The 16,347-nt window shown below is 34.3% G+C and overlaps 2 protein-coding genes across 2 annotated transcripts in view; one reads left to right on the top strand and one right to left on the bottom strand.

The window, feature by feature from the left end:
- Cad87A (cadherin 87A) overlaps positions 1 to 13,585 on the top strand; it is a 53,805-nt gene extending 40,220 nt beyond the window's left edge. The window contains exons 24-36 of the mRNA XM_089695383.1: positions 216 to 430; positions 922 to 1,119; positions 1,928 to 2,087; positions 2,412 to 2,547; positions 2,795 to 2,985; positions 3,617 to 3,793; positions 4,601 to 4,713; positions 7,431 to 7,591; positions 8,810 to 8,967; positions 9,661 to 9,766; positions 10,148 to 10,328; positions 11,129 to 11,239; positions 11,902 to 13,585. Of these exons, the coding sequence (XP_089551509.1) occupies positions 216 to 430; positions 922 to 1,119; positions 1,928 to 2,087; positions 2,412 to 2,547; positions 2,795 to 2,985; positions 3,617 to 3,793; positions 4,601 to 4,713; positions 7,431 to 7,591; positions 8,810 to 8,967; positions 9,661 to 9,766; positions 10,148 to 10,328; positions 11,129 to 11,239; positions 11,902 to 11,976 (1,982 nt within the window). The 3' untranslated portion in view covers positions 11,977 to 13,585. The remainder of the gene's footprint in view (positions 1 to 215; positions 431 to 921; positions 1,120 to 1,927; positions 2,088 to 2,411; positions 2,548 to 2,794; positions 2,986 to 3,616; positions 3,794 to 4,600; positions 4,714 to 7,430; positions 7,592 to 8,809; positions 8,968 to 9,660; positions 9,767 to 10,147; positions 10,329 to 11,128; positions 11,240 to 11,901) is intronic.
- A 249-nt stretch (positions 13,586 to 13,834) lies between these two features.
- On the bottom strand, positions 13,835 to 16,023 carry LOC149488214 (uncharacterized). The gene is made up of 5 exons (XM_089695301.1): positions 15,942 to 16,023; positions 15,371 to 15,577; positions 14,854 to 14,994; positions 14,405 to 14,503; positions 13,835 to 14,143 (listed from the first exon to the last, which is right to left on the bottom strand). The coding sequence occupies exons 1-5, from the start codon at positions 15,990 to 15,992 to the stop codon at positions 13,835 to 13,837; spliced, it is 807 nt and encodes a 268-aa protein (XP_089551427.1). The 5' UTR covers positions 15,993 to 16,023.
- Between the last annotated feature and the right edge of the window lie 324 nt (positions 16,024 to 16,347).

Consider the following 16,347-nt stretch of genomic DNA (forward strand, 5'->3'; position numbering starts at 1 on the left):
TTTCCAGTTCAACATCATCAACTATAACTGAAGTATCATAAAGAATTGTCCCTTTCTAAATATTTCAATACATATATATTATATTGACAATAACTATAACAGAATATCCGTCCATATTTCCTCCCATTGCGACAACACTAACCTCATATATTAATGTTATATCCAATTTACTCGTTCATATCAATTATCAATAATATATTCCCCAAATTTTCCAGGCACGTTCACAGTAGACCCATCCTCGGGTATAATCTACCCATCAAAACCCGTAATGGGCGACAGCACATACACATTAACCGTAACCGCGTCTGACGGTGACGGTCACGGGTCTACGGATACAGCCCGTGTGGATATACACGTGGTTAGCGTGAACAGACATACACCCGTGTTTGTTGCCCCGCCGTTGGAAACGAGGATTGTGGAAATTCCTGTGGTAAGAAATAGGGTTACATTTTTAAGTAAGGTAGTTAGCAAGTAGGCTTAGTGGTTGCAGGATAGTTAGGGTAACATTTAAAAGCCCAGTTGTTGCTTTGCTACGAAAACTATTATTGATCTTTCTAGGTGAGCTGTCAAATTTACCTAAACTTTTGGTCAAAGAGAAATGCACATAATACGGCTTGCTATGTCGAATACAAAATAGTTAAATGGTCAATTTGAAGTGACGAAAAGTTATGAGAATTAAAAGAGGATCACAGAATTCCTGTTACTGAATATGTAACTCCTAAAAAAACTAAGAATAGGAGCTATATTTATAAATATTTTTATCCTGTAAAGTGTAACTAATATATAATTTAACATTTGAAAGTACCAAGTACGCTGAACCATCTTTTATTTGTATTTCCATAATTATAACTATTACCAACTTACAGTAAAACATTTTTGCCATCTTCATTTTGATTTTCACTTATAATTTCTAATTTCCAGAACGCAGCACAAGCAGACTATCTAGTAACAACGATAAAAGCAATCGACGCGGATTCAGGCGAAAATGGCCGTGTGTCGTACTACCTTAAGGTCGATAATCATAACGTGCTTGAAACACAGGAGTTCAGTCTAGACCCTAATAGTGGTCAATTGAGGACTAAGACGTTTTTGGATCGGGAAATACAGCCTGAATATCAGGTAAGTTAGTTTTACATATTTAAAACAAACACCGTTAATATTAATTGTACTTGTTATTTATTTGTGACATAAAAGAATTGACCCAAAGGTTTCTATTTTAGCAAATAACTACTAATATAGGCAGCAAACGGAATGGAAAATATTTTTTAATCAGTACCTAATGCTTAAAGATTTTGGTATCGGTCTTTTTTTACAGTTTCTCTTATTTCTAGATTTCTTTCACAATTTCACTATCACTACATAGTATAAAACAAAGTCGCTTTCTCTGTCCCTATGTCCCTTTGTATGCTTAAATCTTTAAAACTACGCAACGGATTTTGATGCGGTTTTTTTTAATAGAGTGATTCAAGAGGAAGGTTTTATTATATAATTTATTAGGTTTTAGACAGAGCGGGCGAAGCCGCGGGCGGTAAGCTAGTATTTGTATAAAACAAAATATGTTTTCTACGTTAATCAGTTGCCATTTTAACAATGAAATATCGTTACCAACAAACATTTATGAACTTATTTTCCATACATACATATTTTAATTAATTTTGACGACGCGGTTGGCGCAGTGGTAAAGTAACTGCCTACTGAGCCGACGGTCCCGGGTTCGGTCCCCGGTCAGGGCACATATTTGTGTGATGAACTCAATTATTTGTTCTTGGGTCTGGGTGTTATTATCTATATATGTATTTATTAAATATTATATTTATCGTCGCCTAGTACCCACAACACAAGCCTTAATTGAGCTTACTGTGGGACTAGGTCGATTTGTGTAATAATGTCCTATAATATTTATTTATTTATTTAATTTCTCATCTAGTTAGTGATAGCAGCAGTAGACAACGGAACCCCAGCCCAGTTCGAAAGCCTGCGCGTTCTCACGATCATACTAATTGACAATGAAGACCACGCGCCGGTGTTTCAAGAGCCTGTGCATATGTTTACCGTCGCTGAAAATTTACCCAGTGGCATTATTATTGGTAAGTAACAACAGTTTAGGAAACAGGAATATGGCGGAAAAAAAGTATTTGGCACTCAGGAGCAGTGCGGTTTTTTACTACTTAGGCGTCCTAACAACGAAAAAAATTAATGTTATGAAAGTCTCATAGTTATTTTAACAAATAAGTAGGGAATAAAAACAAAGATAACATTGTGAAGACCAAAATATCAAATAAAGTTAACGTATTTATGTTTCTAGTGTCAAAACAATTTTTTTTAATTTAATTTGGCCATGAACGAACGTTTAAATACAAGATACCTGATTTTTATGGAAAAATTGAAACATAATTGTTATTTGTTTACAGGCTCAGTAAAAGCAATAGACAAGGATTCAGGTGAAAATGGTAGAATATTCTACCACGTGCTAGAAGGTAACCAAGATGGCGCCTTCACGTTGGATCGAACGCAAGGGATCATCAGAGCGAACGTCAGTTTTGATAGGTAAGAAAAATATTATTCTTATTTTTATAAAGTTCTATTACGTATCGTATCATCATAGTATTGTAGTATCATAGTAGTAGTATCATATTGTATCTGTAAAAGTTCGTATTTCTTTTGTACGATAATTCGTCCATATTTTACATAGAAAAATTTCAAAATTTCTATTGTAGATCGAAAAGTGCAGGGTTAAGAACCTTGCCTTTTTTAACGCATTAATAAATTAACAATTAATAAACTGCATTTACAGAGAAAAACGCGACGAATACTCAATGACGATATACGCAAGCAACAACCCGATACTAGAGCACGCGGCGGCCATTTTGAATTCGATAGACAACACTACAGATAGCCAAGATGGCAGCTTCACCGTTGTGAAGGTTAAGATTTTAGATGAGAATGATAATGCGCCGAAATTCGAAAATAACCTTTATTATGCTGGTAAGAAAGTTCAGATTGAATTATCTTAATGTTTTTTCGTAAGAGTGCTCACGTATTTTAAGTATTTGATATTTGATTTAAAGATTTTAACAACTGTATTGTGTCAATATTGTCGAAATTTCTTTTACAGAGTAGACATTTTTTATATCCTACTTCAAAGTACGTATTATGTTTATGAGAGATAATCGTTTGGCCATTATAGTCATTGGCTTTTTTGTGTGTTTTTTTTTTTCGGATAATATTTATAGTACAAATTATCCGGATAAAAATATAAAAAAATAGTCCAACATGAGAGAACAAGGCATGTTCATTGTTCAACCAAATAAAACCCATTTTTAAATACATCCTTCCTCTTTGTTGAAATTGATATTTTTGGTTTTATGGCATTCAAATGCTTTATAAATATATATTTATAATAATGTTAATCATCTCAATAGACGCGCGGTGTGTCCCTTAGACACATAAAACTGAAAGAATAGAATAAATTCGATTGCTCTGGCGGGTCACGAGTGGCTGAATTGGTCAGGCATCCGCCCCGGAATGGCGCGTAAGGATGCGGGTTCGAGTCTCGCCTCGTGATCGAATTTTTTATATTCTTTAAAAATTTATATTCCTCCTCTTTTTTAACCAGGTGTAAAGCACACAGCACGAATCAACGAGCCCATAGCCACAGTACTGGCCATAGACCCGGATCTTGGCTCTAACGGCACGCTACTCTACGCGATAGCGGCCTCCAATCTATACAAGTTCGGGGCACAGGCCTCCAGCGGCAGTGTCGTGCCTTCGCCCTTCAACATCACGCAGGATGGTGAGGGTAGTTTCAAGTATACTAAATTGGGCCAATGGCTACTGAAATTGTATTTAAAAACATGTCTTTGAGGCACGTGTGGCACTCGGGGACTGCCGCAGTAAAGCTATTGCATGCTATGCCTTCAAGCCACACCTCCGTGCCCGTCGGAGTGGGGAGCGTGAGGTTTTTTCGTTACGGAATTTCTCGATTCGGTCTCCGCGCTCAAGGCCCGCGATAGAAGCTATGCAATAGCTTAAAAACTTTGTACAAGTATAATAAGTACTATAACCCAGGATTGACTTGGAAAAAAATGGTGAAAACATTCGCAATTATTGTTTCTCATATCAAATAAAATAATAATTAACACTTTTACTGTTAAAAATTCTCTATAGAAACTTCTGCGACTTACAGAGTTGTTAGACTTCTTTCACTAGAAAATATTGATGGCACGATTGTAATATTGTCATCTTAATCTTTACAATGTAGCAGAAGCATACATAACATTATCACCTCGATTAAGGGCCGATTTTTCAATGCTTGGATAAAACTTATCCGTGCAATAAAGTATTGCACGATAATATTAAAATGTCACGTAAACTGTCAAATACGGGCAATTAGAATTCGTTTTTAAAATGGTAGTTTTATACATTATTCGACGAATAAGTTTCATCCAAGCATTGAAAAATCGGCCCTAAGACTAATATTCTCACACCATAGTATCCTTCTCCTGGTTCTAACCTACCCCCATACCAATTTACAGTGAAATCAGTTCAGCAGTTATTAATATGCCTATAATAGATGTTCATAAATAAATATTTTCCCCAGGTATACTAGTAACAGCGACATTCATGTCGGAATACAACCAAGACCGCTTCGTGTTGGACATCATCGCGCAAGAGGAAGCACCTCCACATCGACAGGCGAAGGCGCAGGTTTATGTAAGTACTAGCTTCCGCCCACGACTTTGTACGTGCATCCCCGTTTTTCCCCGTTCCCGCAAGAATTTCGGGAAATCCTTTCTTAGCGGATGCCTACGTCCTAACATCTACCTGCATGCCAAATTTCAGCCCGATACGTCCAGTGGTTTGGGCTGTGCGTTGATAGATCACTATATCAGTCCCCTTTGAGTTTTTTTTTATACTTAGATAGGTCGACGTTTGACCTCATGGAAAGTGGTGACGAGATCTAAGGTGGTAAGTCACGCCCGCCTAGAAAGTGCCTATTTATATATATAGACTAGCTTTCCGCCCGACTTCGCACGCATTTTAAAAGTAAAACCCGCATAGTTCCCGTTCCCGAGATTTCCGGGATAAAACTTATCCTATGTGTTAATCCAAGTTACCCTCTATATGTGTGCTAAATTTCAGTGCAATCGGTTCAGTATTTGCGTGAAAGAGTAACAAACATACGCATACACATCCATCTTCACAAACTTTCGCATTTATAATATTAGTAGGATAGTAGGATTTTGTGTTTTTGAAAGAAGATAGAAAAGACGTTTATTAGTTATTACCAAACACTTAATACAAAATTTATCTTATGGTGGCAGTACACATGGGGCCAACGTGTTGGGCCAACGGGTTGGGCCAACGTGTAGAGAGCTACTTGGCGGTATGTTGGCTTCATTAACCTAGTTGGCGCCAATATTGGCAGGCCATCCGAATGTTGTCGGTTTTTTGTGCACACTTCAAAGGATCTTGGCGCGCTCCGCAAACAGCGTTCACACGTTGGTGTCTTGTTCAGTTTGTCGTTACTCGTCAGCGGAGACAGTATCGTTGCGCGTCAATGAAATTTACGTTTCCATGTTCCGATAGCGATGGCGGCGCCGATGTGGACAAGCAATGGATTTACAATTCGTAGAATTGTATCGACATGAAGGAATAATTTGGATTCCCCGGCATGAACTACACAAAAATAAAAACCATATGACTCAATAAATTAGATGTTTTATTTTCTATTTATTATATTATTCTAGATGTTTTTCATAACTCACTTTCATACATTTGCGATAAAAAAATGAATATATATTTATAAAATGAGTAAAATAGTATGAAACAGTTAAGTACTTGTTCTTAAAAATTAAATAACAATATACAATGAGCATGATTTTGATCAAATTGTGCTTTATTACATAAATAATATTATCAAATATCACCAATCAATACATCCGTCTGTAATCTTTAAAGTTTCGTTTTATAGGTAGTTAAAATTAAATTAAATGTAAAATGAACACATTTTAAACATTTTAAAAATTCAAAACATATTTTTTAATAATGTTTTATTTACTTATACAGAAATAAAAAAAGGAAAATAGAGATCGGAAAATGGTATCATCGCAGACGGCAGAGTACACTCATTGTTATTGGTTCACATATACGTAATAATTAAACGCACTGTATAAAATAATAAATTGCCGCGGCTGCAAGAACTTCTACGGACTACGTCCATCTTTGAAGCGCCAATGCAGAATGATCTGTACGCCAATGTGTGAACAGGAATCTTGATATCCTTCATTTTTTCCCAACACGTTGGCCCAACGCCTTGGCCTCATGTGTACTGCCGCTATTAGGTTTAAATGGGGCAAACGGATTTTATTATAGAATGAAAGAAACAAATGCTTATACTCTGAAGTATTTCAGAGTATAAGCATTTGTTTCTTTCATTTTTTAGCCTAATAAGTGAAACAGTTTTTATTTTACGAGGAATTTGCCAGGCCAATAATTGCCAATAGCATTCATGACGTACCTAATATTGTTTAATATGCGGACCAAAAATGTACAAGGAATTTTTAAATGCGTATGACTATCACACTTATTTTACGTGAGAAACACTACACCACAGAATAGTGAATATTTTAGGTACAGAAGAATTACTCGGCAAGAAGATAAATTATAAGTAAATTCGAGCCTTACTATTACGCGAAATGGTGGTATTTAGGTTGAACAAAATTATGTACCTATAATTTTATTCACCTACAAGTTTTGTCTCTTTCTATCGCGTGGCCCTTATCTTTTCTTACGCTGTTAGGGTTGATACCTAGTATGTACCTATTTAGGTATTAACTATTAGTATTATTGTAATTGTATGTAAGCTCTAAAAAAATAATATTTCAGACCTAGTATAGTATGTACCTATTTAGGTATTAACTATTAGTATTATTGTAATTGTATGTAAGCTCTAAAAAAATAATATTTCAGACCTAGTATAATTATGCGACTCGCGCGTGACATGACAATCTGATGATATCACACACACAAAAGAAAAAGCAAATACAAAACTAAAAATACTACTACTTGCTTCAGTGCAAATTTGCATTATTCCCACACAGTAATGCAAATTTGCACTGAAGCAAGTACGCATATTACGCATAATACAAAACTAAAAATATGCGTACTTGCTTCAGTGCAAGTTTGCATTATTGTGTGGGATTTTACGCACTTACGTGCGTATTTGCGTTTTGGGATTCATGCGTGTATCCGCATGTTTTTCCACTTGTAGGCGCGTGATTTAATTGAACGTGGATGCATTTTCTGTGTGTTATATGTTACATTGTTACAATATTAAAACACGCATTTATGTGTTATTCTATATTTTGTGTGGTAGCATGTTGTTAGGATAATTAATTGAGTAACAACAATTTGTCATCACTTTATAGGTGTGGATAATCGACCGCAGTGCACTACTACGCCTGGTGGTGTCGCACGGGTGCGGCGGGCCGCTAGAAGGCGCGGCCCGACGGCTGGGCGGCGCGGCGCACGCGCTGCTCGTGGCGGGCCGCCGCCTGCCGCTCGTGCAGGCCCGCCGGCAGGCCGACTGGTGAGATACCATAACAATCATAACAATAAACCTCGAAATAGTCCTCCATCGGCCGCGGACTGCTCAGATGGCCAAGACGAACGTCAAAACGACATGGAATAGAATACGCTATCGATAGAAATTGACATAAGCGTATGATGTTTTGTCTAAGGATTTGGTCACCCTACCAACGACAACGACGACCACGAACAAAATTTTCATCCAGTCGCAATTAAATAAAATTGTGCAAAACACAATTAAAAATGAAATTTAAGAATTTCCTGTCATATTGGTGTTTGGAAAAAATTTTTTTGAGATCAATGTATAAACAAACAGGTTTTTCATAGAAACGGTTGCTCCTACAAAAAATGTATTTAACCTTTTTTGTAGATAATTAGATGATCTACAATTTTGGTTCAGGTGATTGTATGATAAACTTACCGTCTCGGCGAAAATCGCAAAAAACCCTATTTTTTTTTTTTTATTAATTTACCTCGAAATTTTTTATTTCCGAGTACCAGAATGACGGGAGATTTTAATATTGATTTTGAACAAATTTCGGCAAGATTGGAATTTTGGTCGTGGTCGTCGTCGTCGTTGGTAGTGTGACCGAACCATTACCAAAATGTCATGAGCTTATGTCAATAATTAGCGTTAGCAGTATCTTTTCCATGGCGTTACGTACGTTTGTTTAAAGGCCCAGGACTGTATCTCTATAGTGCAGTCATGGGCGGGCTGCGGCTGGTGTCCCACAACACAGTAAAGTTCTCTAAAGGGCCTCTGCGTGTTGGATCCGTGTCCCCACGTAAGCCTTCCAAAGGACCGGGTGCCTTCCTTATGATGATACCCGAGAATTATGGAAGTGAGATACACATAATAATAAACGGGCCAAGTGCGAGTCGGACTCGCCCACGACGGGTTTCGTACTATGGGAAACCCACTTAATATTTTTATTATGTATTTATTTTTATTTTATTATTTGTTGTTATATTGGCAACGGAAATACATCATTTGTGAAAATTTGTGGAAGCTCCAGAACTTTATTTTAACGATTCAAACTTTTTTTTAAGTGGGGAAATCTTGCATCCCTTGAATTCCCCGGGGAAAGAGCCGTGGGTTATGTCGGATTCTTACCAACTAAAACCCCACTATTTTCAGTGGAGCCGCGGGTATTGGTTGAAATTCTTCCGCGACAACCTGCTTCTAAAAGACAAGTTTGATTCAATTCTATCTCTATAGGTGTGAAATCCACCTGCACGCAGTAGACCCGTCTACTTGGCAAGTGCTCCCAGTAGACCGGGTGCTGGAGAACATCGACTCGAAGTACGACGAGCTGAAAGACGTGTACCAGGAGTACGGGGTTGAAACCCTGGTCGCTGCGAGTGCTGCTTCTAAAGGTAAATATATGACACTAGCTGTTCCCCGCAGTTTCACCCGCATTGCTCCGCTCCTGTTGGTCTTAGCGTGATGATATATATACTATATAGCCTATAGCCTTCCTCGATAAATGGTCTATCTAACTAACACCGAAATAATTTTTCAAATCGGACCAGTAGTTTCTGAGATTAGCGCGTTCAAACAAACAAACATACAAACAAACAAACTCTTCAGCTTTATAATATATAAGTATAGATTACCATAAATACCACCCAAAGCATTAAACAAATAAAAATATTATATATTTTGTGTTAAATCCCATAAAAATAGAAGTTTTAACATAGCGATTGAAAAGAAGAATATCAAAATGTTTGGAATACTAAATTTAAAGAACTATCTGTGAATATTTACCCGCAGACTAAACTTCGTGCAACAATTCTCATACTTTAGCTGTTAAAATAATATAAAGTTGATATTTGAAAGAATTAGCTTATGTTTGTTCCTGGGTCTTCATTTTTTGTAACTAGATTTAATAGTGCTCTAGTGCAGTCGTGAAAGCGTAACCTCTTTTGCCTTTTTAATATTAATATGGACCATCAGGACATAAATCCCTTCTTTAGACACTTCTTTTCTCATTATACCAAAAACTTTGTAACTCAAAACAAAAAAACATAATTTTAGTAATAATAAAATTATTTTTCTATTTGTTTCAGTACCGGACAGTTTCGACCCCGCTCTGGCGACGTTAATAGCATTATTAATAGTGCTCTTCACAGGAATTGTTACATTTGTAGTGGTGTGTGCGTGCCTCAAACACTGGTAATCTAATAAACTAAACTTCTACTTCCGAGAAAACCGTCAATATTTTTCCGGAAATTTACAAAATTTTCTGGAGATATTTTTAGTTCCCTTACATTCTATTAAGTATTAAAATAATTAATTATTAAACAAACGTTAGTAGTAATGTTTCTAAGTCACAACAAAAATCTATTGATCTGTTTTTATGTGTTTTCTCTTTTAAGTACTGAAATTATATTTAGTTTTCTTACAAATAACATTGAACTTGCTCAAAATTTTTCTTATTTTTCATAGCACCAAAGGTCCTTTTTGTTACGTTTCAACTGCGCCGGCACTAAAGGTCCTTTTTTTAATTTTCGACTGATTTATTTAGTTTCAATGAAATCACCTCCCCTTTTCCAGGGTAATCCCCCCACCATCTCTCCAATCAAGTAAAGGCGACAGTTTGGCCCGACGACGAATTCTCGAAGAACTCAGTACTACAGAGAACCCATTGTGGTTAGAAGCCAAGTTACGGCCGTATGAAGAACAAGAACTGACTATGAATGTGTTCGCTGACCAGCAAGAGGCACAGGAGCAGCCTGTGAGTGATAATAAATAAATAATAAATAAATAAATATTTCAGGACAATTTCACACACCGCACGATCTGATCCCATACTAAGCTTGCGCTTGTGTTATGGAAACCAGATGGCTGATAAACATACATATATAATTTTAAATAAATACTTATATAAATAATTAACACCCAGACACAGAGCAAACATCTATGTTCATCACACAAATATTTGCCCCGGGTGGGAATCGAACCCACGACCTCTGGCTTGGAAGGCAGGGCCACTACCAACCAAGCCAACCGGTCAGTCACTATAGTAGAAAATATAAGTGTAGTTATTTAACCCATTGACCACCGTAAGGCCCGATCGGGGCGCGACACAATAGATTTTCTATTGTGTCTGTGATTCCGAGGACTGATGGATTAAGGAAGGTGTTTAGTGACCAACATTAGGCGCAGGAGCAGTCTGTAAGAAAAAATCATTTGAAATATAACAAAAACTTCAAAAAATATAAAAAAAGTCTTGGAACTGTGATTGATTATAGTAAAAAATATTCCAAAAAAGACGTGTGGCACTCGGGGACTGCCGCGGTAAAGCTATTGCATGGCCTTGAAGCTACACCTCCACGCCTGTCGGAGTGGGGAGCGTGAGGTTTTTTCGTTACGGAATTTCTCGATTCGATCCCCGCGCTCAAGACCCGCGATAGAAGCTATGCAATAGCTTAAAAACAATATGTTAATATTAGGAACGCATACAACACAAGTCATATACTTGTACTACTCACTACAGTGTACATGTTTCTACAAACCTTATGTAAATGTTTGCAGACGGTAGACAACACATACGCGACGATATCGTGCGGGGTGGAGCGGCTCGGCGACTACGCGACGCTCGGCCGGCACTCGCCCGACGCGCACGAGGCCGCTATGGGCTTCCAGGTGATATTTATATATTTTGAGTATTTTTTGGATTTGAAATAGGAAAAATATGTGACGAAAAATGGACCGCATTTATGTTTTAATATTTTCATAAAATAATGTATCTGCTACATTGAATAAAATGTCTTAGAAGTGACATTAAGTTTTTGTTTTAATGGTAAAATTAAATTACTTAAATGTATAGAAATAGTGTTTTTTTATTACTTTTTCCCATAAGAAGGTGCTTTACTAATGTAGCAAACTAACGATCATCAAAATCGGTCCATCCTTTTTTAAGATTACAAATGCTTATCTTATTAATTATTATCTTATTTTTTTCTTTGCAATCTATAGATAGATTTTGAATTTTATGTACCAAAGAAAATAGTCAATATCGATCCCTTCGTTTTCAAGTAATATAACGCAAAAAGAAAACTATAGCTTATCTAAGGGCCGGTTTTTCAATGCTTGGATATAACTGGAATAATGTATAAACTACCATTTTAAAAACGTATTCTAATTGCCCGTATTTGACAGTTTACGTGACATTTTAATATAATCGTGTAATACTTTATTGGACGAATAAGTTTTATCCAAGCATTGAAAAATCGGCCCTTAAATACTTAAATAATCCTATATAATAAATAGAATACAAATATTTAACATATTTTATTAATTTCCAGGGTAGCACATTCAAACCCCCAACAGCGGACACCCCGGAGCCCCCGCCGCGCCCCGCGGGGTTGGGACCCCTATAAATTTATTACACCTAGATATTCAAGTAGATAAATGTATCGACATACGGTTTTACAAAATGTTTATAATATTGAGAAAAAAAAATGATAGTAGAAAAAACGAAAAAATACTTCGTTATTTTAAATCATACAAAAATCTTTCCAAGCTTCTTTACAATTTAAAATAATTTAATATTTCAAGAACTTTAAATTATTAAACATTTTGTAAAACCTGTATATTTTATACGTATTGTAAATTGTAATACGACAAACGAGTCATTAGCTTTGAGATAAAAATATCTCGATAAGTTTTGATATGTAAATATAATTAAATAAAATGCATGCATGTTGGCGACGTATTATTTATATTATTCATTGAAATGCTCAAAAATATCAACAAATGGAATTTTATGTAAAAAAAAGCCTGTTTTGCATAATTATGAGTAAAAATAGAATTATTTTTTTTGTATTGCCAAGTGTGATATATCAGATTAATCATAGTACAAATTGCAATAGATTTTGTCATACATTTATATTTGCATTTGAAACTAAAATGTGTCATGAAAAATATACCGGGCGAATTAAGAACCTCCTTTTTTTGAAGTCGGTTGATACTCCTTCTATAGAAAACTTAACCCAGAATAGGTATCATTTGTGGTAATAATTTAATTAATATTCTTGTAATTTCTTATATTACGTCCATAATGTGACGTTATTACAATAAGGGCTGCTTTTTCAATCCTTGGTTAATACTTATTCGTTGAATAACGTACTAAACTATATTTTCAAAAATGTGTTCTTTGGCCGTATTTGACAGTTTACGGGTGACATTTTAATATTATCGTGATACTTTATTGGGCGGATAAGTTTTAACTATGGATTGAAAAATCGGCCCTAAATTTTATTTCCTTATTTCTATTTTAAAAACCATACGTTTTAAATGCTCCTTACTTTCTTGTTTCTACTAAATTCTGATCTTTAAAGTTACCAGTAATACGTCGTCAACGTTCATTAATTGTATAAATACTCCTATAGTATGTACTTATTTGTATATTTAGTTTAATATTATTGATAATTTTTGTATTCATTTTTACTTATAAATATTTTTCTACGCGTTTCTTACACAAGACTTAATTATTTTGTGATATTTTTTACAGAATCTCAAAATCTTAGCCATGATGTATTTTAAATTATTTTTTTTACTTATTAAAGTTTACGGTATTATTTAATGAAATCGATTTTTTTAACGACATATTTAATATCTTTTTTACAATTTTTTTTCAATTATACAATTATATTTTCGAATATTTGCATATGGTGTGTCAAAATCGAATTACTTTTCAATGTGTAAACTTTTCTGAATATTTACAAAAATAAATTGCCATAAAATTGTATTAATATAATAAATTCAACGACCAATACGATTTAAGATAAATTAAAAATTAAGGACCAATGAAATTAACTTAATAATATGGTCCATGAATTTCAAAATCAAAATATTGTACAAAGTAATAGAATATATTTTTAGATAAGATTGAGTAAAATAAGTATTTTTGTACATATTTTATACGTACATTTACAACGAAGTATTTGATGCCACTTTGATATTAATGAATAAATGATGATTTTTCTATTTGTGTCGTTTTATTTTTGGAAATATTTAATTTACCTCTTGCCATATTTTAGTTATTTATTACGGTTTATGAAATAACTACGTACTTAGTTCTCATTTCATAAATAAAAATTTTGAATTTAGTAGTTCAACTGGTTAATTTAATATCCTTGCTAATAACATATTCGTGGAATATTGTTAATAAACAAGCATTACAAATATTTGCTAATTCCCATCTCTAACATTTTCATGTGACATTTTTTATATGTATTACCTAAGTACTGGCTTATATTTTAATGGATGGATAATTTTCAACCAAAATTGTAAAATCGGCCCTAAAAACAAGGAAAAGCAATAAAACACATTATATTTTGCACTATTTTTATTCTTCATATCATAACATATATTCAAGTTATCCATAATACTTCTAACTGTATTCAGATATTGAGATAAACACGATTTCAAACACTCTTCCAAACTGAACGAAGCATACACCATTTTAAGGTAAAGATCGCCCATTGCTTTATGTTTCAAATTTATTAGCCTTTGAAAAGCTATGTCGAAGTTGTCTCGCTGCATCTAGAAAAAGAAATTAAGTAAGAGACTATTTCAATGGTATATATATAGGCTAGTAATTTGAATAGAAATCTACTAAGAATACAGTATTTTATTTTCATTACACTTAAAGATAAGATACTTACCTAGTAAAAATATTACATTTTAATGGTAATTTTATGTAATTCTATTAAATTATTGCTTTTTATTTTTAATTTCTGCTAATCTGACACTATATCTAGTTAAATAAAAACTGGCTTTTACTCATTATGAAATGTAACTTACATATTCAACTAAACACAATCCAACAGCCTCTTCATTCCCCGGATTATCCTGGTGACACTGATTTGCCAGATATCTGTAGCTCTTCCGCCATTTTTTTATCTAAAAATATTACTTTAGATGAATCAAATCCAAAATTTCAATGAGTCTATTACACTCTAATAACTAACATCGAAGAAGGACTAAGTTTTACTTCTTTCTTGGAATCCATATTAAATTTATTTATAAAAACTTAGTGATTCCCTAAAAATCTAGCTGTACTCTATTACCTACTGAAAAGGTTAATAATTTAACGTGTAAGTGCTATTTTTATATAATATTTTAGTTCTAATTGGTACTTATTCAAATGCTTTATAAATGAGATTTTTTTTAATTAAAAAAATTTGGACTTTTTTTGCTATAACTACTGCTTATGTCCAAAAAAAATATAATTAATTTACTATGTTCCCCACCTCCTTAGCAACCTGATGAACAGATCTCCTCTCAGTATTATCAGCAACACTGGCCACTTTGAGACATTCCTTTTCACTCTCATAGTACGTACTTTCCGATTTCTTTATTTCCTTCTCGTGTAGAGATAGGCAATCGAGCCACTGATAAAATAATTACAAAGTAGGTCTTAGGACAGATTTAATGAAAAAAAATTAAAAAAAGAATCATAGAACATTGCTTAGGTTATGTTAGGTAGGTATCAATAATAGATCATAGATTTGTTAAAATTATCAGTTTTATAGGAATCACTGGTTCTCGCTCTTATGTTATATTATGGTCATTGCAGGGCTGAAGGTACCAAATCACACTGCGAAATTACATCAACATGTATTCTTGCGTGAAAGAATAACAAACACCTAGGTATCTATCCATCACGCATACTTTCGCACATTTGATATGTGCGAACAGCGAAAGTATGCATGGGGCTTCTATACTAACTTACATGCTACTGTTCCAAAAATAATTATAGTAACATACATTCTGGCTAACCGCATTAGTGTTAAAACTGTGTTCCTTATGTCTGGTCATGTCCAGTCTATAATGTGACGTCACATTGACCAGAAACACTTGATTCTCCGTCGCCCAGCTCTTCAGAAGAACTTTGTCGCTTTTATCGAGGTCGTGGGATGATTTAATATATTGTTCGTATTTGAGTAATGTTTCCGATATGGTTGCTGGTGCAATCTGGGAATTGTTGGAATTGGCAACATTTTAGTGTTTCGTAAAATTATTTGTTTATAACTATGGAAGAACTAGTTGACTCAAGGGTTAGTCTGGCGACAAGTATCTATCATCAATTCATCAAATCCGTTCAATGGTTTTCGCGCGAAAGTGCAATTTGAAACTTTTGCGTAACTAATGCGTTTTTAATATCAGTAGGATATATTCTTTTCTTTATTATGTTGTAGTTTAAAAATAACCAACTGTGAAATGATAAATAAAGATGATGTTAGAAACATATGGTTGTTTTATTTTTGCATCCCTGTATATACCTAAGTAGGTATCTCTGGTACTTATAATGAGGATAATATTTTTTAATAAACCTTACCTTACAATGCACATTAGTAAGAAATAAGAAAATGAAATAAACACGACACATTATATCTAAATCGCATCAGTGCAAGTACTAGATTAGTGCTGATGTCAAGTTCTAAGAGTCAAGGGACATAGATAAGGGAATATACTAGCTTTGAACCCGTGCTGTGCTGTTTTAAATTTGTTGCGTTGATGTTATAAAAATTTGTTTGTTGAATTTTACTTAATAGGTAATTACATACTTTATTTTTTATACAGGGTGGAAAGTTTGAATGGGGCCTGGAGGAACAGTTCTTTAAATAGGTACCTACTGTCGATATCATTTTTTTCGGAAAGGAAACATTCCTTTATTATTAATGAGCAATAGCATTTAAATACTCACTTAGTCCGGGAATCGAACTAGATAAAAAGCTAAAAAT

Source organism: Colias philodice, chromosome 5, assembly GCF_061535455.1.
Source record: "Colias philodice isolate Cphi_HAF_F1 chromosome 5, ilColPhil1 Martin Lab GWU primary, whole genome shotgun sequence".
Lineage (NCBI taxonomy): Eukaryota > Metazoa > Arthropoda > Insecta > Lepidoptera > Pieridae > Colias > Colias philodice.

Excerpts from the sequence above, each read along its gene's own strand:
- LOC149488214 (XM_089695301.1), bottom strand. The coding sequence starts at position 15,992 with ATGTGTCGTGTTTATTTCATTTTCTTATTTCTTACTAATGTGCATTGT. Across the intron at positions 15,578-15,941 it reads TTACTAATGTGCATTGTAAG|ATTGCACCAGCAACCATATC; the intron begins GTAAGGTTTATT and ends AACAATTCCCAG. Across the intron at positions 14,504-14,853 it reads TTCATCAGGTTGCTAAGGAG|ATAAAAAAATGGCGGAAGAG; the intron begins GTGGGGAACATA and ends TAATATTTTTAG.